This window comes from Marmota flaviventris, chromosome 20 (genome assembly GCF_047511675.1).
Source record: "Marmota flaviventris isolate mMarFla1 chromosome 20, mMarFla1.hap1, whole genome shotgun sequence".
In the NCBI taxonomy this organism is placed as follows: Eukaryota; Metazoa; Chordata; class Mammalia; order Rodentia; family Sciuridae; genus Marmota; species Marmota flaviventris.
This window is the reverse complement of record NC_092517.1, coordinates 4,083,093-4,106,134: the sequence shown is the minus strand read 5'-3', so window position 1 is coordinate 4,106,134 and position 23,042 is coordinate 4,083,093. Positions and strand designations below refer to the sequence as shown.

The 23,042-nt window shown below is 46.7% G+C and overlaps 1 protein-coding gene across 2 annotated transcripts in view; it reads left to right on the top strand.

Annotated features, from left to right (window-relative positions):
- Positions 1 to 23,042, top strand: part of Shq1 (SHQ1, H/ACA ribonucleoprotein assembly factor) — a 68,634-nt gene that overhangs the window by 7,739 nt on the left and 37,853 nt on the right. For both annotated transcript variants that reach the window (XM_027931958.2, XM_027931957.2), the window contains exons 5-9: positions 5,141 to 5,253; positions 10,215 to 10,342; positions 19,054 to 19,208; positions 19,928 to 19,981; positions 22,007 to 22,130. In XM_027931958.2, the coding sequence (XP_027787759.2) occupies positions 5,141 to 5,253; positions 10,215 to 10,342; positions 19,054 to 19,208; positions 19,928 to 19,981; positions 22,007 to 22,130 (574 nt within the window). The remainder of the gene's footprint in view (positions 1 to 5,140; positions 5,254 to 10,214; positions 10,343 to 19,053; positions 19,209 to 19,927; positions 19,982 to 22,006; positions 22,131 to 23,042) is intronic.

Sequence of the window (23,042 nt, the reverse complement as noted above, 5' to 3'; positions counted from 1 at the left end):
TTTGTCCTAGGAGCTCAGCTGTGAACCTGCTGTGCCGCTGGTGGCACAGGGTTTCACCCCACGTGTGCAATACTGGGACCCCCCAAAAGTCCTGAAAAGTGAAACATTTAAAAATATTTAATTTGGTGGCAAAACCTTATCTGAAGTAATATAGGTTTTTAAATATATTTTCATATTTTTATTGGTGAGTTATAAATATACATAATAGTGGGATTCATTGTTACATATTTATAGCACAATTAATAGTTGTCTTTTAAATATGAAAGTAGTGTGCATATTCTGAATTTTTACTGTAGAAATTAGAAAGAGTGATCTATTTGGATGCCAGGGGGTGCATCTGACTTCTTGGAGGAAGTTAAATAAAGTGTGGTGTCTGCACCATATCACCTTCTCCACTCTAATGGGGGCTGCATCCTGCATCCCACCCGCTTCAGAGGACCTGGAGGGCACGGCCCCGGGCACTCTGCACCGGCCCACATCGCTGCTGGATCACGGCTTGTTCCTGTGATGGGTGTGCATTTTACCCTTGGACCAACCAGGGGATGTGTAGTCTTTACAGAGGATCTTATTTTCTTATTACATTTGAGGAATATGGTGTCGTTGACAGCTAGGAAACCAAGACCAAGGCTGTGCATTAAGGCTGGTCTCTGCAGGGGGCTCGTGTCCCGCGGGCTGTTGGCACAGAGCCCTACGTGAGTGGCAGTACTGGAGTTTGTCTGTCTTCACAGCTGCCTGTGTGTGACAGTTGAAAACTGAGTGACTACGTAGATGATCAGTGTGGCCTTTTCTACCAGTAAAGCAGGTGGGAAATACTGAAAACAACTATTGCACAAGGAAGAGATCTTAGAACATCTCTTCTAAGTTAAAACAATTTTTAAAACTTCACCATCTTCTAAAATGCAGTGTTTCCTCACAAGGTCAGTCTCTCCAGTTCTGCCTTTGGATGAGAAGGTATCTGTCGATTGTTCATTGCTCAGGTTTTACCTGTATTCTGACAGCTTCTTTTTTCCCCCTTCTAAAATTAAAAATGACTATTTTTTTCTGTGATGATAAAAGCAATATAGATTCATTATAAAAATATAATACAAGAGGAAATTAAATCTTCCGTAATTCCAACACCCAAGCATCTTGTCTTCATGGAGTAACTTAACCCTTTACTAGTAGTGTAGTCTCTCCTGTTTTTTCCTGCCAGCCTTCTAAGTAGCTCGTGAATGTCTGTGTTTTATACTGATAAATGAGAAGAAAAAGTTTTTCTGAAACATAATCTCTTCTTCCCCCCACATCCTTACACACACACACACACACACCCTTCTTTCTTTCCGTTCTGAAATTACTGCCAGCCACCAGGGCGCCTTTGGAAAACGTCCCTGGCTGCTCAGAGTCAGGGCTGCACAACAAGCTTCTGGCACCGGAGTCTGCCAGCAACCACAGTCCCAGAGAGTCTGGGCGCCAACCCAGCAGCCCTGGGGGCCCTGCTGCCAGCAGCTGTGGAACACTGGGCTTGCTGGCTCTTTGCTGCCCTTGGCTGCACTGGGGACCTGGCCTTTGTCTCCAGGGGACGAAGTGGCCAGATGTGTGCGCAGGGCTTCGTTCTTGCTCTGGGCTGCTCTGTCTTCCCTGTGGCTAGTGTGCATGAGCCCGACTGAAATCCTCCCTGAGCTTTCCTTGGCAGGGCTTGTCTTAAATGCTCAGACGGCTGGAGACCAGGGCAGAGGAGGGGAATGCTTACACTCGTTTCCTTCTGTTGATTGTGTCTTACATTTTTATATTCCAAGCCAACTTGGCTTTTGCTTTTTAGTTTATTTCAGTTTTTCCTTTGGGTCTGATTTGAGTTTCCCACCATGTCTGTGTGCAGAGCAGGTCTGGGCAGGACCTGTACTGCTGTGAACTCCACGCTGACCATGTGCGTGTCCTGTGACTGCACTTGAAGGCCCTGAGACAGGAGCCCTGACAGGAGGGAGAAGGAAAAGAGCCACCTGCTTATGGGTCAGTCCTCACCCCCAAGAGAGCAGGAAGCTTATCTGTGTGTGTAGTGCTGGGTCTCCAGGCCAGCACCCAGTACAGCACCCGCCCGCAGCAGCCCCGTGCCCTCTGCTCATTCATGGTTTAAACCAAACCAGGCACAGTTCCCAGGGCGCAGTGCAGAAGATAGAGCAGGCCCTGCCCTGTGGAACATTCTAGTGGGTGGCATAGTAAGCAGGTAGACAACAGATAAGTGAAGTCATGACAGGTGGTGCTGTTAAGAGACGGGGCTACTACTTCAGTACAGAGAAGGCCCCTTGAGGACAGTGCTGTGTGCTGCGCTCTGGAGGGTGAGCGGGCACGGTCAGTGCAGAGCCTGGGGTGGGGTTGGGGTGCTGCAGCAGTGGGCTCTGGTGTGGCTGGGGCGTGGGAGCCTGGCTGACGGCAAACTGTCGAGCTGCCGTTGGCATGCGGCGTGCCTGTGGGTGCCTGCGTGGGTCCTCCACAGCGCAGCAGTGTGTACCACGATGTGCTGACGGTGCCCCATCATGACCCGACATTTGGTCCAGGTACAGTGACCAAGCAGACCCCCCACCCCTGCCCCAGCTCATTACTGCCTCTACTTGCCAGTGAGGAACTGAAGCTCAGGGAGGGTAGTACTCTCAGCAGGATCCTGTGGGTAACGGGGGCCTCAGTGGAGTGGGCACCAGGGACAGTTCAACCCTGTTGAATGTGCTAATGCCCGATGCCCTAATCCCCACAGCACCCTGTGGAACTGAGTGAGGTTCACCCCCTCTCTGAAAAAATGTCCTCGGGGTTTCCCCAGGACTTGTGAAGGTGTTACACTGCACAGCAGAGGGCCACGCAGCCATGATCACGTGAAGGATCTTGAGATGGCGAGAGCGCCCTGCGTTATCTAGGTGGGCCTAGTCTGAGCACAGGGTCCTTAAAGAGACCAGGGTCAGTCAAAGAGAGAGGGCCACGTGATGACAGAAACCTCAGAGGGAGGGTCTCATGATGTGGGCTGCAGACCAAGGAATGAGGACACCTCTCAGATGGAGAAGGCGAAGAAATGATTCTCCTGTGACCCTGCAGAGCGGCATGCAGCCCAGCCAGTGACTTCAGCCCAATGAGACCCATTTTGAGTTCTGACCTCTAGAACTGTAGGAGAGTAAATTGGTGGTGATCGCCACAGCAGAGGCAGCAGGGGAACCTAATCCCAGCCCCATGACGGAGGTGCCTGGAGACTCATCTCACACAGCAGGCTGGGGTTCCCAGTGGGTGGCACAACTGGAGCTGGGCTGCAGAGCTGGGCAGGCCTCACTCCAGGCTGCCCTTCCCCTTCATCAGACTGTCTTCAGAAGTATCTGGGGAGAGTGGAGTGAGGGTTGGGACCAGGGCACTCCTTGGGGCTGGAAGAAGGGAGGAAAAGGGGTGGCCCTCGGGTGCCGGGGAGGGACTTGGCATCCAGGGGTGGGAAGTGGCTCTAGTGTTCTCCAGCCAGTGAACCCAGATGGACTCTTAACACCTCCTCTCCCAAGCCTTCGCCAGCACCCCACCCAGTCTGGCTGCACACGCTAGTTTCAGGTAGTGAGGAAGCACAGGGAGACAGGAAGGACCCAGGTTGTGCTACCCTGGGAGACTTTTCTGGTGGATTCTCTCTCTGCACGTACTTCCCAGGCAGACACTGCTGCGTGCTTGTTGGGCTGTCCCTGTCGGGGTCCTCTATGTAAGGGTTATTGCACAGGGCACAAACTTGTGGCTTGCCCTGAGAATCTAGCTACTGTTTACTAGTATTTCTATAGAAAAATATGTGTTAAGGGCTGGGGCTGGGGCTCCGTGGTAGAGCACTTGCCTAGCCTGTGTGAGGCACTGGGTTCGAGTCTCAGCACCACGTATAAACACATAAATAAATAAAAGTTCATCAACAACTAGTAAAATATTAAACTTAAAAAAAAGACAGGTTTCCAAAAAGAAAATTGCAAGGAAACTTTTGGAATGCAAATTTTTTATAAGTTTGGGGTCGGTCAGAAATCTGGTTTTGCCCAAAATGTTTGTACTTGGAAATATTAAGGTATTCTAGATGTTCCAGTGACTTCCAAAACTGTCTCTGGTCCCTTTGATTGTATTAGAATGTGTTAAGATTAAATATTATCGCTGTTATTTGACCAGCTAGGTGTTTCCTTTGATTTCTTTTCAAGTAATGTCCTTTAGGCTTCTTTCACCTTCTCTACTTCTCACCTGGGTGTGGTGGTGGAGATGAAGAAAGGAGAAGCACAGTCATGGGATATTTTATATTGTATAGGTTTCTTTGCTTCACAATTGTGACCAAAAGAATAAAGACAATATGGTAAGCTAGGCAGTTTTCTAATATACATATTTTCAGTAGGATTCCTCTTGGAAAACATGCCAGGTATTAACATGTACTCTTTTCTGTAATGACAGTTATGGTAAAATTGATTCTTAGATTCTTAGATTTTTCAATGGAAAGTCATATACGTCAAAATAGCCCACAAAAGTTCTTTGATCACTTGAGCATGGTGGTGCGTTCCTGTCATCCCAGTTACTTGGATCACAGGTTCCAGGCCAGCCCTGGCAACTCATAGTGACATCTTGTCTCAAAACAGAAGAGGGCTGGGGATGTAGCTCAGTGGTAAAATGACCCTGGGTTCAGTCCCCAGTACTGAAAAACAAAACAAAACAAACTAGTCAGATCCACCTCCAGAGTAGCACATGTCGTTTTGTTTGTGCGGCCTCCTGTGAGGACTCTTCTGTGAGACCTGCCGAGCTAGACTTAGGAAGCAGCAGGTGGCTGTCTGTACTCAGCCTTCAGACCTGAGGGGCATCTCCGTCACTTGGGAGATGATGGAGAACCAAGCGTCCTGTTTGCTGCAGGGGTTATATTCCATTGTGGCTTCCTGTCAAGCTGTTGGAGCTGAAGTAATGTTAACCGGTTTGCTTGCTGTAAGGATTAGATGGATCACCTCCAGCAGGGCCTAGGGAGTGCTGCGCGGTTCACAGTCATCCGCCTGATCCGAATCTCTGGGTCACGGGCACCATCATAGTTTATTGATCCATTAAGATTCTCCTGTGTTTTGCTATTTTCCTTGAAAAAGTTGAGTTTTAAAATGCTAAAAATAGAAGATAGCAAATTATCTTTCTTTTTCTGCGTGTTTAGGATGAGCTGAGTGACGTCATTGATGTTAAGGATCCCGATTCTACCCCTGCGGCTGTGCGAAGGCAGAAGCGCCTGGCTGCCGAGCTGGCTAAATTCGACCCTGATCATTATCTGTGAGTACTGAGCTTTCTGAGGACTAAAGAGTTTATTGTCATCCATTTAGGAGTGTCTGACTCTACAGATTGGACACATTTTGGATGCTGGAAATTAGTCGTGGCTGAAAACTTAATTGACCTTGGGGTTAGCTGCAGCTGCCCCCAAGGTGGTGATCTTTGTAAGCTCTCGCGTCTTGTCGCTCACCCTAGCAACAGAGGATTCCCTAGCATCCTTTTTTGAGCTTTTTCTCACTACGAGTAAGAAAAGAGTGAATCCATGAGAATGCTTACCCTCCTTTTAAGTAGACGTTTGCTGTGTTCGGTGGTATAGGGTGATGAAGGAATGTCTCCGTTGCCTGACGAGGCTGAACCTCAGGTCCTGCATTTCTCGCTGGCTCAGGGTCTTCCCTGTAATGAGCAGTCTGTTCAGATGAGCGAGTGTGTGTCCCTGTGGTGGAGCACGAGGGGAACCTGTGGGCTGCAGTTTGGCTGCTCTTCTCCCCTGCCTTAGTGGTGTCTGGCCAGAGCGCCGTTCTCTCAGGCTCCATTCACACAGCACGCTTACGTGACTCGCCATCACTGGAGAGGTCGTGATGACAGCAGCCCTGTGCGATCCTCGTGGCCCCTTTGTGGAGGATGGGCCTGAGCGTCGACTTGGGCCTCCCTCACCTTCCCCGAGGCCGACGGCTCCAACTGCTACACTGCGACTTGATCATCACGGCCCTGCACGTCCATACTGGGCTTTCACTTATCAAGTGCTCTCGTGGGATTATTTGATCTAGTTTTCACAGCAGACGAGGAAAGGAAGTCCAGAGACTTGACCAAGGTCATGCTGCTGCCAAGGGGCCTGGCCAGGACTTGGCGAGTCTCTGCACTTGTCACTGGTATCTCCTTTCTGTGTACACTGTTCTGGTCGAACTGCGGTTGCTCTGTGATCAACATGCTGTCTCCTGTGACACGAGGATGCTGACTGGACTGGCAGAGATCTGTTTGTGATGTGTGACGATGGTGGGTGGACCTCCTCACTACCCTAAGGCAGCCGAGGGAGAGCGGGCTGTGTTGCGTTTTGGAGGGCGTCGGAGAGGTTGAGCTCCATTCACGTTGCCATTTCTAATCACCTTTCTCTCTCCAGTTGTGGTTTTAAAGGTCCACTGAAGAGTCATCTGAAGAAACCCATTTAAAATCATGCTGGATATTTAAGGTGGAAATTTCATGGTCAGCAGATTTCTCCGGCTAGCATGAAAACAGAATGAGCTTTACAAGACTGAAATTTCAGGTGGGGGGGGCCTTAATTAGAACTGTCTATTTTGAAGCTGGAAGAACGAGAGTGTGCCCCAAGAGAACTGGGAGATGGAGAACAAGAGTTGGCAGGGTGGTATTGGAAGCAGCCCTTGTTCTGCACCTCTGTTTCTTGTCTGGAAGCTCACCTTCTTCAGTAGCGTGTGGGAAGGGTCCTCTCCCTTGCTCACCGAGGACTTCTTACAGGAGGGGCCTCCGTAGTCCTGGGCTGGGGCGGAAGAGTGCAGTCACAGGGTCCAGGTTCCTGGTGACTTCTGAGGCAGTAAGACTTTGGCTAGTTGTGATTTGTGGGATCCTTTACTCGTTATTCATATTAGCTGGCTGACTTGCCCAAATATCATTTATATTTCATGAAACACAAAGTTCTTGTAAATTTTCAATTAAAAAATTTTAGTTCAGCGCTTTTTTTGTTAATGGTTAATACAATTTAGAAAACCTGTCCTTTTGTGTCCTGTGACCCCGAGGTGGTGCATCGCTCTCATGCTCTTACCCCTTCCATGTGCATGGGTAACGTCTACCTGTGACACTAATTCATGCTGCATTGTGCAGACAGTCCCTGTTTTTAGTCGTCTAACCTGTCCTTAGAGGTCATGAGGTCTCAGGATGTCAGGTTTTGGGGGGCATATGATGAAAGCTAACTGATTTCAGCCTAAGCAGAACATAGTGAGGTCCACTGATTATAGAAAGGAATTTATAAATTTCAAAGGCAAAAATAATTGACTGTGGGTTATTATTTCTAAAACCCTGTGCTGTACTCTCTGGGTGCTTCCGTGCTGGGACTTCTCTCCTGGTGGGTTTTGTGGCCGCACAGTGCTGGGCATATGACACACTTAAGTTGTCGTCTAATTGTTGACATAGTCTTTGCCTTAATCAATTCATGAGACCTTGCCTTTTTCTTTGGGAGACAACAGTAGAATTTAATCAAAATCATGAACATCTCTGAGGTAAAAATAGGACAAAGTGACCATCCACCATTTGGGACCCTTTACAATTCACGTTATTCAGCGTTTGTTAAGCATGGCAGCCGTTTGTTTGAGTGAGCCGCGTGCCAGGCAGTGCCGCGGGCACAAGGGGACCACCGTGGTGGCGAGGATGGTGGTCTGGGTCACAGGGGCCTGTTGCCGTGAGGGCAGTAGGGGACAGTTCTGTGGTGACGAGGGCTGTGAAGAAGCCGCCTAGGGCTTGGAGCACGACCACACCAGGCACTGACTCCTCTGCCTCAGCTCGACCCAGGGGACTCTTCCCGTCCCCTCTGAAGCCTTCGTCCTGCCCCACTTCCCAGCCCAGCCGCCTAGGTTCCCAAGCCAGGACTCCTCTGGGCTCTTCCTTTGCCCCACATCCCTCAGTCCCACGGCTGTGCCATTCCTCTCCCTTGTCCTCACCGCCCTTCTCAGCCTTCCGTGGTTGACCGACGTGTTGCCCGGCTCCCTAGGCCGGGGCCCTTCAGCCCTGTCCACCGCAGGGCTGGGCGGATCCTGTGCTAGGGCGGGGTCTCCCGCCTGCACCTGGTACTCCTGGCTGGAAAGGAGAACCCTCAAATCTTCTTAGGAAACTCGTAATTCACGGACCTAGTGGACCGGCACCACCCCGTTGGATTACTGGAACAGGAGTAGTGGATCTTATTCACTGTCACCAGTTAGATAGAGAGTTGGCGGAGGTGGGTAAATAGGGGGTAGGAGAGCCATCCACCACGCCAGGTGATGGCTTTCCCCAGCAGACTTGCCCTGGGGGGGGGCAGCTGGGGGCCCTCGGCCTTGCCTGAGGCGTCCCCAGTGCTCCAGGGTCCAAGGCCCTTGTCTCTCACTGTGCCCTTCTTCCTGGGTGGGTCTGTCCTCTTCCTTGCTCCAAATACTCATGACTCCCGTGCCTTCCTCAAGTACCCAACTTACGTGTCCAGCTGCTGTTGGACAGGTCTGTTTTTATGTCACATAAGGGCACCGGAACTCAGCCTGTCCCAAGCCTGTGCCCCGTCTCAATGACAGGGTGGGTGTCCACTGGGTTGTTGACTCTTTTAGTTCCTTAACCCCTTGCCCCTCACCCCAGGGTTCTGGGAGTGGTTTTGCTCATGTCCACTGCCACGCTGTTCCTGCGGCCACTACTGTTTCTGCTCCTCCTGTTGGCCCCTTCAACATGTCATTCCCATAGTGAGAGTTCAAGTATTCAGTTCTCACAGATAAACCCCTATATTTTTAAACATGAATTACAAGATTGTTGTCACCACAGCATATTATTTTCATCTCCTCTCAGCACTTTTTTCTTCAACGTGTGGCATTGTTACCTGGATTTTGACAACTATTCTTTGGCCCAGAATATTCTGTCCAGCCCTCTTGATTTGAGAATGAGTCTATAGTAGAACTTCAATTCAAAAGAATTTTTGTTCACTTTAAGGAAAAAGAAACAGCCAATAAGAAAAGAGGATTCGTTTGTAAAGCCACTGTTTTACCCTAGTGCCATGTGCTTTGTGCGCCTGGTGAAAATGGATTTGAGAATTGCTGTTTAAGATACTATTCAGTCTTGACCCATATTTTTTTATTTCCTCATTAAAAAAGCAAAAACAGGAAGTTTGTGTTTGTAGGAGCTTGGATTCTGGAGCAAGGCTCAAGTGGGCCCACCTCCTGGCCACACTTCCTACCAGCTCACAGTTCTCCAGGCCTCAGTTTCCTCCTGTAAAACGGGCGTTTTAACAGCCCCTCCCACACACCCATGGTGATGGTGGGAGGAGGGAAGGAGGGAATGGGTGCCCAGCACTTAGAGCTGTGGCTGGAACCAAGGATGGACTCAGTTCTTACCTGGTCTTTCTGATTTTCAAAAGATTTCAGTATCTCAGATGAAAGAAAAAAGTATCTAAAGTCATAAAAATATCAGCTAGCAAATTTGATTTATCAAAGCAACCATTTCCTTGAATTTCTCATTGTCTGAAACATAGACAAAATTTTTCATGAGTTATGCTTTCTCTTTTCCCAAGAATTCCAGTTCCCAGCCTTGAATGCAAGATAGCATATTTTCTGAGTAAGTGTCCTCCGAGAGTGAGACGTATATTTTAAATATAGCTGTGGTTTTTCTAGTTAAAACTGAGAAAGTGGAGTTCAGGAAAATTAGTTTTCTGTTCTTTACAAAGCTGACTTCTTTTATCTTTCTCAGTAATTTAAAATCAAGGAACTGTTAGCAAACCCAGTAAAATAGCTTGCATTGTCGTAGAAAGTATCCATGCACATGATAAAAAGTGTGTGTGTGCGTGTGTGTGTGTGTGTGTGTGTGTGTGTCTGCGCCTCTCTGTGAAGTTGTCCTGAATTTCCTGCTCTGTTTTCCTTTGCTGGTGGTTTGAAAGGTCTTTTCCTTTATTGACACCTTACCAAAATCTGTGGTGCGTGAAATCCTAGCCCGAGTGCTGGGTTCCAGTGAGTGTGTTCAGATTCACTTCTCCCAGGACATTGAAGGGGGATGTGCCTTGAGGTCAGGATGACCGTCCAGTGCTTCTGTTGAAAGAGATCACAAATGTCGGCTTGCACACGGTCTCGTGGGGGGGTAGTGAAAGGAGTAAATAAGGACTCCGTCTTTCCTCGAGACAACTCTGGATTAACAGTCCATGTTTGTGGTGGAAATGTGATGAATGAAGATAAAACTGGAGAGATGGAAGCCAGCCAGTCCTGCCTAACGAGCCAATCACTGTTCCTCCTCAGAGCTGACTTCTTTGAAGATGAGGCAGTCGAACAGATTTTGAAGTATAATCCTTGGTGGAACGATCCATATTCAGAAATGATGGCCTGTTTGGGGAAGAGTCGGCAGCCAGAAAGTCATGCTGCGTTAGGTAAGAAACTCACAATGAGACTCGTTTGTTAAAACTTTTAAAATCTCATGGTGGAAAGCAGGGTGAGAAATATTCTGGAATTGTCTTCTGTTTTTGCAACTATATTCCTGTAAGTCTAAAATCAGTTTAAAATAAAAAGTTTTTAAAATTAAAAAAAAAAATCTCTGAGTACCCAGTTTGCTGCCTTCCCTATTCTTAAGCACATGGTTTTAATTATCTCACAATGTGAAGATATGATCTTGTATTGTTGAGTCTAGAAAAGAGATCCTCATCCTTGAAAATGCCACTAAATTTACATTTCACTTCTTTGTGTTGGAAAATGCTTTTGAAGTTCCGTTTCCTTTAGAACCATTGGCTTCCTTTTAAATTTTTTTTTTATCAATTTGTAGTAAACTCAGGGGTATTAACATTCAGGACATTTGTGGTTTTCAAAAAAACTGCTTGAGAGGTACACACAGTCCCGTGGGGAGGCGTTTAAGTGTTGGTAATGGTGGGAACAGACCCAGTTCTCTGTCTCTCTCTGTTGAATGAATTTGATATGCCCTCCTTGTTTTTTCACACCCAGTTGTATGAGGAGGCCAGTATGGCTGTGCTCATGCCCACCACTTCCAGGGGACGGGTGGGCCAGCATGTCCCCATGAAAGCTGAGCTGGGGTTTTATGACCAGAGGGACGGCTATGCCATATTTAACACGCAGCCAGACGTGGCCCACAAAGAGTCCTTTCTTAGGAGCGCATGTTATTGCCTGAGTTAAAACAAGAAGTTCCTTCTATAAGTTCAAGGTTGCATATTAAGTCTGCATGCTCAAGTTGTAACCGTTTCTGATAGATCAAGAACAAGAGTCTGTTTTGGCCAACATACTGATTTGGCTTTTACTTATATATTAAAACTAAAATTTCATTGGGTAAGTGAAAGGTTCTCTTTCTCTCTCTCAAGAATATTTAATGAAATATAGACCTTTTCTACCCCAGCTTCCTCTTCCTAAAGTAATTGCTGGTAATCATTTTGTGTATTTTTAAATTCTCTCCCATTGCATTCCTGCGATCGCTGCGGGGTCTGTGTGGTGTCTTTTTTTATTCTTGGCCTAGCAGTGCAGTAGTATCTAGTTAAGTGCCTGTTATGCAACAGGTATGAAATAAGTATTTATGGAAAAATAGTTATTATTTTTGTAGTTTTGTTAGAGTTTAGGTGATTTCTCGTAGATCAAAAAATTGTTGCTTTTACAAAATAGATAATTGGCTCTATTGCATGAGAGGAAACTCATTTATAATAACCCTTGATACATTTATTGTCTTCAACAAATCCTGGGTTTATATATAATTTAAGAAGCCTTCAGAGAGTTCCCCCATGTCACCGGCAGATTTTCAGGTGTAGAGTTGCTGACATGATTTGGGCAGTTAGCTCTGTGCCTGTGTGTCTTCTCAGAAGGTAGCCCACACTGAAATGGCGCAGGATGTCTGCTGGCGGACTCCCCTTCCCCAGGTGTAGCCCAGCACTTCAGGGAGGTGGGGTGGCAAACACTGGCAGCCGCGCAGTTGAGCTCTCTGTCCACCAGGGAGAGCTAGTTGCCCTCGGATCTCAGGAAGGCTTTACCTAGGGAGGCCTTACCCTTGACTCACATTCTCACTTTTGGTGAAGAGCTCCTTCTCGGTCCAGTGTTCCTTTTGAATCACTGCTCTCTGTGTGACTTAACGATGGTTAACCCAGAGTCTGTCCTCCCAACCACGGGCTCTCCTGATCCCCCTTTGTCCCATGACTTGCACTGGGGGTGGGGCTTCAGGCACAGCCAGGGCTGTGATCTAAGGTAGGGGAGCCTGGGCTCTGCTGAGCAGGGGGTGTCTCTTCCAGTCTGTCCAGGGAGGTGCCGGGTGAGCTAAATGCGTCTTGAGCTCAGACGTCTAGCGGTGTGGTCTGCTGACTTCTGGTTGCTATGGAAATCCTACACCTGTCTGAGTTGTCACGAGGACTGAATGAGGTGTTGTGCATTGTGAACGTTAGAAGTCATCATCAGAGAGTAAATCAGTGGTAGGAGAGCGAGCCAGGATTTGAATGGCCACCTGTGAAATTGCCATTTTTGTGCACTTTATAAAGCTTTAAGGGGAAGTATTTTGTTAATGAGATATCTCCTCCCCCTTTTCTTATTCACATGTTTGATTTTTTTTCCTTTTTTGAGAGGGTGTCTTACAGGGTAGCCCAGGCTGGCCTTGAAATCCTCAATTCAAGTAGTCCTTCCTCCTCTGCTCCCAGGAAGCTGGGACGACAGTGTGTGCCACTGGGCCTGGCTTCCTACCCAAGTGCTCGGGATACTCAGAATTAGAGGAATGAATCAAAGTGTGCTGAAGCAGAATAAAATGAGGGGGAAAGAAGTAGGCCAAGAAGCAACCTTTAAATCTCTGTTTACCCAAGGCACGTGGGCCTGCTCTGCCCCCACTCCCCTGTGTCCCCTCTGCCTCTCTGGTCTCTCCCCTGGGTCGTGGCAGTAGGCGCTGCCTCCTGAACACTTCCTCGCGGGGCGTGGGGTTGTGGTAGGACGCTCCTTTGGTCCATTTTTCACGTTGAGAGTCACTCACCTGCTTTGAACTCCATGTGGACCTCGGTGGGAACCTTTGCTGCTGGCCTGGCCGACCTGTGGTTCTTTCCCCATCTTCCTAACACTAAGTTCTGCAGGGGACTTCGGTGCCATCTTCAGTCTCACGATGGCTGGCCTGGCCTGGGCTGTGACTCTTGTCTGGTCTTCCTGACTCTGAGTTCCCGTGGGGACTTCGGTACCATTACAGTCTCATGGTGCTGGCCTGGCCTGGGCTATGACTGTCGTTCTGATCTTCCTGACTCTGTGGTTGGACTCGGCTCGTCTGCAGTGATCCTCAGGCTGCCTTGTGGAGGCCGTGGTGAGCACTGTGCCCCTGGAGCTCTGGTTCCTTTTTTTAATATTTATTTTTCAGTTGTAGTTGGACACAATACCTTTATTTCACTTATTTATTTTTATTTGGTGCTGAGGATAGAACCCAGGGCCTCGCACATGCAAGGTGAGCCTCTACCCCTGAGCCCCAGCCCTGGGTGCTGGATTCTTGAAGATGGCCCTGCCACATCTCTCCTGGTGCCTTTCAGTGGTCAGTCTCAGCCCAAGCATCTTGGCACATACTGGCTTATTGCGATGTTCACGATCAGTGGACTTCCTGGCAGGGACACCCTGTTGGCATAAGTGCTCTAGGCGCCAGCTCTGACATCACAGCACTGAGGGCTAGCCGTCTAGCAGGAGGCCCAAGTGCAGGATGCTCCTCCTTCCCTTGACCTGCCCTCAGGGGACACAGTGCTCTGCAGGAGCCAGGCCATGGTGACCGGGTCGCTGACCCAGACCCAGAGACGGGGTACCTGGAGGGTGTTTAGAGAGCAGGGGAGGACTGGAAACTAAAAAAATGTTAAAAAGTCCAGGAGATGGTGGGCACCACGGCGCCTTTCCCTGTTGGTGGGAGTGCCTTGGCAGACCTGCACATGTTGGTGGGCATCTTCTGAACACTGGGAGGTGACCCTGGGCCCTGTGCTTCCCAGACCTGCTGAGCTTTCAGCCGGCTTTGTTCACTGCCGACTATTTTACAAGTATAATTAACTGAAATGTTGTGGACCGTACCGCGGAGCCACTCTGTAGTGTGTCTGAATCATACAAGTGCTTGGCAGATGTCACGTGTGGTGGCGATCATCCAAGCCCTGCTGGCTCGGGCCTGCAGGTATTTCCAGGATGCTGCGTGGTTAGATCTGGCCGTGTGCAAGCCTCCCCAAGTTCCCCCGGGGTGGTAGGATCTACAGTTGTAATAAGAAGGCCTCTGGGAGCCCAGACTCTTGATTTCTCTAGAGACTTCCTGGCTCCTTTAGGTTATTCATCCTCTCTGGTCTCTTGGCATGAATTTCAGCATGTGGGTGTGTTGTGTTTCATCAGTGAACTAAGCAAGCTGAAATGGAACTTGAAAAATGTTCAGAAAAGTTGGTGTTTTCAGGAAAGCCTGGGGCACCTGACACCTGAGAACCAGGGGTGCAGTCGGGTCAGCTGTGCGTGTGCTGTGCAGTGGTTGAAAGTGACACGTAACATGGGCATGTCTCTGCCTGTGGGTAGTGTGACATCTGGGTCAGCCTTTCCAGACGGCTGAAAGACATGCAGGATGACAGGGTAAGTGTAAAGGCAGAGCGTGCAGAAGAGCCTGTCACCACGTGGTTCTGGGCACACTCACTGTGTGATTCAGAGCTGTGAAAGCAGAGGTCTTCACTGGCCAACGAGGTGTAAAGGCTTTTCTCGAGTGAGTGATAGTGCCCTGAACACCTGGCACTCTCCTATTAGCTAAATTAATGAGTCTAAAAAACTGTGCTTAAGGGAATGCTGTCTCGAGTCTTTTGCTAAATACCTGGGTCTTCAGATAGTCTGTCAGCGTACCTTCTTCATACGTCAGTGTGCGCCCCTTGGGGAGCTGCCTTAAATCAAATTGCTTAAAGAGAACTGAGTGCTTCTATTTAAGTTAAGGGGTTTTTAGATGAGTCAACACCTGGTTTATTTGTCTTACCAATTTAATTTTTGAACATTGGTCTTTAAAGAATGCTTGACTTGATACCTATCAGTCTTTTAACTTGTATTTAGAACATTACTGGCCAGCAAATTAAATAATTTTTTTAAATTATTGTTATTTATATAAGCAATGCTATACAAGTACATATCTTCCCCTTTTTTAGCATAGGATTGCTAACAGGTTGAAAAATAATTACATAAATATATTTCAAAACCTGTTTCTTGCAGTAAGTATATTTTAGTGAAAGGAGTATTGCTTCCAGTATTTTAAATTAAGAATATTTAAGTGTCACCCCCGACACCCCAACACAAGAACAGGGCGCAAAACCACTGGAAGCGTTTAAATAAAAAGAACCCATCTTAAACTTAAGGCTCCTAAGACAGACGGAAGTGAGTTTGGAAAATCATATGTGAAAAGGCTTTTGTTTGCTGATTTCTATCACTATAACAAAATACCTGAGATAATTGGTTTAAAAGAGGAAAGGTTTTATTTTGGCTTACACTTAGAGGTTTCCGTCCATGTTTGGACCTGTTGCTTTTGGCCAGTGATGGGACAGAATCAATGTTGGAACATTGTTTGTCTCACAGCCATGCCGCTGAAGACAGACAGGAAGAGGCTGGGCTCCATCCCTCCATCCAGGGTATCCCAGTGATGTAAAACTCCCAGGAAGCCCAGCCCTTACAAGACTTCACGACAACGGGCCACGGCGTGGAGACCAAGCCTCTAATAGACATGGGCCTTTGGGGACAGTGCAGCAGGCCGGGGCCTGTCCTCTGTGTGTGGTCGTTCCCTTGCCCTGACCAGGCTGGGAAGAGCAGAAAGGCAGTCCGGCTGAGCTGGAGTGTGTGGCCAGCTGGCCACCTAGAGCTCGGTTTGGGAATATCAAGAATAATAAGTTCTGGCCTCTGAAGAGGTGGCAAAGAGCCCAGGGGTCTTTTCATTGTCCTTCTCCCCTCTTTCAGCGGGAGGCCTTCTTGATTACAGCTGAGCTGTGACCTCTCACTGATGACGGTTGCTTCCTGTCCTCCTTCAGCTGATGGAGGTGAGCGGAAGTGCTGGGTGCGCTTTACGGATGACGTTTCTGGAAAGAAAGGGCTTGTCACCCTCTTGCTTTCTGCTTTCTAGTTGGCCAGGAGATTACTAAAAGCCAGAGTAGCTGTCTCAGGCGGATGGGTGGAGGTTATGTGATAGGAAGCTGGTGTCCAGCCAGCCTGAGTCACGGGCCACGGTGGTACAGACTTCTGTCTCGTGTCAGCCCCTGTCTTGGGGTCTCTGTCGGGGTGTGCAGTCTGTCTTTACCTGAACTTCACGGACGACTCTAAACCTGGAGAAGAAGACTCGAAAGTCACTTTGAGGTTATGTTGATGTGAAGCCCCGGAAGTAGAAGCAGGATGCTCCTCTTGGGGTGAAAAACTTAGAGAATTTGAAAGTGATTGAGGGGGAATAGAAGGAAATCACAAATAACTTTGCAAGATAAAAGAGTAGTAACTCTTTTACTTAGAAGGATATATAAATGCTTAGATTTCTTTTAAAATTGCTCTAAGACAAGCCTGGTATGTGGCTCAGCAGTAGAACGCTGGCCTAGCCTGCACAAGGCCCTGGTTCAGTCCCTGACCCTGAGAGGAAGAAAGACAAGGCTGTACTTAGAATACCTAGGACTGAGCCTTTAGTTCCTATTTCCAGCTGTTGCTCTTTCTGTGCATCTTGCTCTATGTAAGGTATTTTGCTTCATTTGTAAAATAATGAACTAATACTTATATTTCATTAATGTGAGAACATACATGATTGGAAAGGAAAGCCTCTTGTGCATCGTTTTGTGTAAGCACAGGAAGACGTGGTGTTCAGAGGCTGCTTTATGATAATTGGGCAGAGATCTCCAGTCTCATGCTTGCTAGCCTTTACGTAAGCTTGAGGTATTTTGTGATCTGCACTAAGTATTTCAAGTTTGTTGTTTTGTACTGGGTGCCAATATTAGTGAAATGTCTGATACGTGAAATAAGATACACTTTTTCTCTTATCAAGAAGTACTTAATTATGAAAATGGGGGGAAATACTGTATTCACAATAGTGACAACAAACAAGAATACTTTGATGTAATTTTTAGCAAGAAAAGTAATAGATCTGTTTGACAAAGTTGGTGGTTCAATATAGTGGGAAAAATGGATTACTAAACAAATTTTGCTGGCACAATTAACTGTTCATCTGGAATAAACTGAAATCTTAAAATGTGAAAAAATAGCTCCCAGATGGATTAAAGCATAAATGTAGAAAGCAAAATAGTAAATCTTAGACTTCATGTGCAATTCAGAGGTTGGGAAAACATTAACCGAGGTTATAAATCTAGAATATTTTTTAAGAGATAGATTTATTTGGCTACATGAAAAATAAATACTTCAATGGCAAACGGAACCGTAAACAAAGTTGTCGAGATACAGTGGATTTGGAGAGGTGGTTAGGATTTATGTCTAATACACAAAGAGCTCTTCAACTTGATAAGACAAGGCATCTGGCAGAAAAAATGGGTGGAGCACATTTAGATGGGTAATTCACAGGAGAGCAAATCAGATTTCCAATAAACTTACAAAACGCTTGAAGTTTAGCATTAAGGTGCTAATGAGATAACCATGGTGTGTGACAGTTTTATTTTTATGTTGCAATATAACAAATTAACAAAACACACATTCATGTCCTCATGGTTTCCACGTGCAGAAGTCAGGCTGCGTCTGCTGGGTCCTCTGCACAGGGTCTCAGGAGGCTCTAAACTTCTTCAGACAGGTGCTGGCTCCTCTCTGGAGCTTGGGGTCCTCTTCCAGGCTCACACAGTTGCTGACAGAATTCTGTCCCCTGCCGTGGTGGCACAGAAGCCTCCCTCTGCTGCTGGCTATCTGCTGGGGCCACCACAGGCACTTGCTGTAAAGTGTCCCCACAGGCTTCCTCACCACACGTCCTCTTACTTCTTCAAGATGAGCAGGAAAAGCCCGGCTCAGGTCTGCGTATATAAGAGGGCTTTACTGTGGGAGTGACTGCCCCAGCTTTGCTATATTCTTAGAGGCAAGTCACCAGCCCCATCCTGCATGGTTATATGACTCCTTGGAGGGGTCGTGTCATCTTAGGATTTTGCCTCCCATAATTATTGTCAATCCATTACCCTGGAAATGACTGGGGAGAAATCCGTTATGTTTCCTGCCAGGTGAGATGGGAGGTCTGTATAAGAAAGGGACCTTGTATCCATGACTGGATACAAAGGAAGGGAGAATTACTGTAGCCTTCAAAGTGTTTGCTTTAAGCCAGATAAACTTTTGGATTCAATAAATGTACTCTTGGGAACCTTATGGAAATAAAGCCTCCAATACGCAAGGACATGTGTCAAGGACATTTTTTGCATCATTATTGAGTAGCAGGAAGGCAGGAGGAGGTGACTGGCCATCAGTAGGGGGCGTGGTTGGATAAAACGTAGTCCATCACGGAATCTTCTACTCCACTGCAAAAATGAGCTGTTCCAGGTGACTTAGCAGGTTACCAGCCGTGTTGTGGAGTGGTACCTGCATGTTTGTGTGTCTGTATGTTGTCACCTGGTGTGGAGGGAACCGTGCAGGGATGTGTATTAGATTTTTAATGTAAAGCTTTTCATGAAGCTGAAGGTGGGAAGGAAACTGTTGAAGAGAAGCACCCTCTTCCTGAGTCTGAGGTGTGTGATGGAGTCACATCTGTGCGTTTATGCTACACTGTGTTTATGTGGTAAAAAATAAAACTGATTTACATATGGGAATGTTTCTGTTTCTTTGTATTGAATTTTCAAAATGGATGATGAATATTGTCATAGTGATTTTTATGACTGTTATGTCTTCTGTGGTCCAGATGTATTGTCTTAATATTAAAGTTCGTAACTATGAGTTTAAATGCCTGAAGCACAGAACAGTGGGGGCCTGAAAATGAGTGAAGAGCGGACCCTTAGCGTTTTCTCCTTCAGTGCTACTAGGTCCGGAACAGAAGCCGTATAAAACCGTGCCGTCTACTGTTGTTTAGCTGTGTAGACTTAAGTAGAAAGAACTCTTATTCCAGTTTCTGTATTCAAAGTTCTAATTTTGGTAAATCTTCCACATTGAGGATTTTATAAAACTGAATGAGACTATGATTTTTAAATGTTTTATCTTCTAGTGTCTTTTTCTGAAGAAGAGAAATATCAGCTACGGAAGTTTGTCAATAAATCTTTCCTGCTGGACAAGAGAGCTCGCCGGCAGGTGTGCTACGGCTTAATTGACATTCTTCTGGCGTATTGCTACGAGACCCGCGTCACCGAGGGCGAGAGGAATGTAAGTGTATGTGGGCGCACGCCCCTGCACCTGCTATGCTGGGGACACGCATGGGCGCCTGAGCTCTGTTGGCGAGGGTCCGACCTATCCTGAGGGTCACTCGGTGCCCAAGCATCTGAAAATAATTTGTTTTCACTCATCATTTATAAAGACACTATGGTTGGATAAAATGTTCTCTTTGACGAGAAAGTACTTCAGATTATTAAATCTTGGTGAGTGAGAGCGTTCGGTTATATTTGATAAAATTTACCTTTTTTATTCTCCTGTTTACCTGTTTGAAATTGTGACACCTAACACCTTGGAGAACTTTTCTAGAACACCCTTAACCTCACAGGTATTCTCTGGAAGGGCATTTCTTGATCACTGTGAAGTTGACACAGGTGGCACTTTAGTGTTAAGGGGCTTAGCTGAGAGGGACAGAAACGGAACAAGCGTTTTTTACCTTTAGCTTTTAGTTTCAAAGCCCCTGCTTATTTGCTTTTGTGTTTTGGTATTCTTATTAGTAAGAAATTTTTATTTTATAAGATTTCAAGCAAACTAAGCGGAAACGTCTAATAGTCTGTGCATTAGTAAAGCAGTCATTTTGAACATTCACACAACACTTCTCAGTTCTTGTATTTGTTGGTTCTACTCAGGTACAAGTTTGAGTAGAGAGATTTGTTTTATTTTCAAATGACTTTGCTTCTAAAACAGATGTTACTCTTTTCTCCAAAACAAAGGTGGAGTCCTCTTGGAATCTCAGGAAACTGAGTGCCACTCTGTGCTGGTTTGAGGTATGGTTCTGGCTGCAGGTTTCAGACTTTTGTTGTTCAGAGCGTTATTTTTCGGTTGTCTTTACTTCACTCTGGGTAATTCAAGCTACTCTGTCTCAGCACGGAAGCTTTGTTTTTCGTCTTTCGTGGTCATGGAGCCAAGTAGGTATTTTGGAAATTGGGGAAGGGAAATGTAGCTTGGAGGAAGAAGAGGGTCGTGGTCTGGGGGAGAACGTGGGTGGACTGGAAGCTGGTGTGCAGAGTGGCCGGACCTGGAGCTCAGCACTCGGGAGGTGGACCCCAGGGCCTACGCAGGCCTTCATGCCTGTGACTTTAGCTCCTCCTCTGAGCGAGTCTGTGAGCTGAGTGTCGCTGTGGCACACGTGGGGACCGAGATGGTACAGCTTAGACAACGCACCCCACGTCCCTCAGTCAGGGTGGCTCAGATGACTCCTGGCGCAGTAATGATTGTTCTCATGTCTGTGTTCTAGAAAATAGATGTGCAGGTCTCACCAGAAATATCAAAGGGTGATATCTTTACAGTTACTAATTTTTAAACAAACTGTTTTACGTGAATTCAGTAATTAAAAGTAGAAGTTTAAAAAAAAAAAAAAAAGGATCAGTTTAGACCATTGGTCATCACAGTGACATCAGGTGAGACCCTCATGCTTTGGGATGCCAAGTCAAGGCTGTGTGTGGTGTCACTTTGTTCCCTGAGGAGACAGGACTGTAAGGCATTTCATCAGAGACCCTGATGAGCACGGAAGCTTTGTTTGGCTGTGGACCTGCAGCCTCCAAGGGAGATAGTTAGAAAGATCATCTCCGTGCCCCCGGCTCCCAGGTCTGAGCCTGAGCCTGCATTGAGGCCTCCGGGTGGCTCTCAGGCGAGGTCCTGGTAGAGAGCAGCTCTCTCTGCGCTCCTCCGTGGCCACCGTCAGCACGCAGTAGGGGGGCTGGGCTTTGTAATAGTTCTGCCAACGGGTATCTTGAAAGTCGGTGACTAGTCATTTCCTCATGAGGGAATTAAAATCTGCACGAAAATCCACACATTTGTGAGTTTATTTAGAAGTTTTTATTGTTCTGAGATAATTCTGAATTGAGATAATTTTGATTCCCGTGTATTAACAAGCTATGTTAAACGCGTAAGTGTTTAGCTTATTGCTAGAGTTATTTAAAGTTCAGAATTCCTTTTAGATAAAAATATTCTTTGTTAAATATTCAGCATATTTGATCAGAGCTTTCGTGGCTGTGAGAGTTAAGATACGTAGAGATTATCTCACTCCCTTAGTCTTAATTTTGTTTTTCAAGTTTTACATGTGATTTCCTTTTTTATATTTACCCAAACCAATTTAAAAACAATTTTGTAGAAAATTTCCTTCAATTTTTGTTTGTTTACAGGGGTTCTGGGGATTGAACTTGGGACCTCAACACTGTAGCGCCTGTTTCTAGAGTTTTCAGTGAGTTTCGAGTTGCTAATGGTATCAGTTTGTTACCTTTTAAGATAAAACATTTTTTCAGAAATCACCAGCCCAGTCTTTTTTATCAGTGAAAGCAGATTACTGAGGTAAATCACAGGTGCCACTCAGGCCCCAAGGAGAAATAAAGACACCCAGGAGGGCAGAGACTGTGGCCAAGCTTCACTCAAGTGCTCCTCATCCTGGATCTTTGCCATCTTAGAACAAGACAGAGGACGTAGCGCATACCAGTTAAAAATATCCTTCATGTGCACCTGCATTTTGTTAGTGCCACGTGTTTTAGATTTTTATTTGTAATTCTGGAGACTCTTTAAAAACTTTCCTGCTACATAAGTGATTTTTAAGGAGCATTTGTGATATGTTGATATAGCATGAGAGATTACGAAGACTGCAGTAAAATATTGTGAACTGTACAAAAAGAATCTCATTTCCTGGCTCTCCTTTCTCTTGTACTTTACTTCATGATGACCCAGTTCACAGTGTTTGATTGAGAATGGTTTCCTGTTTCATTGCATGCTTTTGTTGGTAACACTTTATGGAAATGACTGCTGATTAAAATGGCATTTCACAGACTTGGAACGATATTCATGAAATCCTGGTGTCTTTTGGAAGGAGAGTTTTGTGCTACCCACTTTATCGCCATTTCAAGCTGGTGACAAAGGCCTACAGAGATGTAATAAAGATCTTGCAGCTAGGTAAGATATCGGGCTTGCAAATTTGGGAGTGGGAGAGTCGTGAGTTTTTAGGGTGTGAAGAATCATGTTTTTTGCTTTTGCCTGTATGTAAGTGATAATAGTTAAAATAGAGTGTCGCCTTCCCCAGGGGTATGAAGTAGTTGTCCCTCTGCATAGACACACACTCCCCTGGAGGCCTGGTGTTCTTCTCCAAGAGTAGAGGGTAGGACAGAGCATGCAGTGTTGCAAACCAGCTCGCCCTGCGGTGGGTAATGGGTTCAGTATTCCTCGGAGGCCTGTGGTGGACTGTGGGCCTGACAGTAACTGCCTGCGCAGTGAGGGCTAGCGCTGTGTCAGAGATGATTCGCGAGTGGCTCGAGGCAGTGAGAAGAGCTCGTTGGGCAAGTGCAGGGACCATTTGGGAGCACTTGTCACCTAGACTTGGGAGGTCGGGAGGGATTTCCAGAGAAAAGTACATCTACTGGGATGACTTTGCTGCTAAATTCAGCCTGAGAAGACAGATACCACTAGCTGGAAGGATATGCAAGCTTCCAGGCTCCGAAACAAATCCCAAAGCACGTTAAGGTATAGTTGCCAAGATAATGACTTCGGAGGGTGGCATCTGTGTGTGTGTGATCAGCAGTATGTCCATGCAGAAGTCACTGTAGGGCGTCATAGTCCTTCTCAGATGTCCCCCTGCAGAGTCTTGTCCTTCTGCTCTTAGACACAAGTGTTTCTGGGAGCCTCGTTCTCAGACTTGAGGATAGAGGGCAAGAAGGGAGTCCCTGCTTGGGGATCCAGGTGCTGGCTTGGCTCAGAGGGCAGACTCTTGTCGCCAGTGGTTGTGATTCTCCTGTGAGGTTCTCTGTCCTCTGTGTGACCTGGAGTTGTCTTGCCCTGGGGGAGAAAGGCGTGTCTGAAGAAGATCCTCTT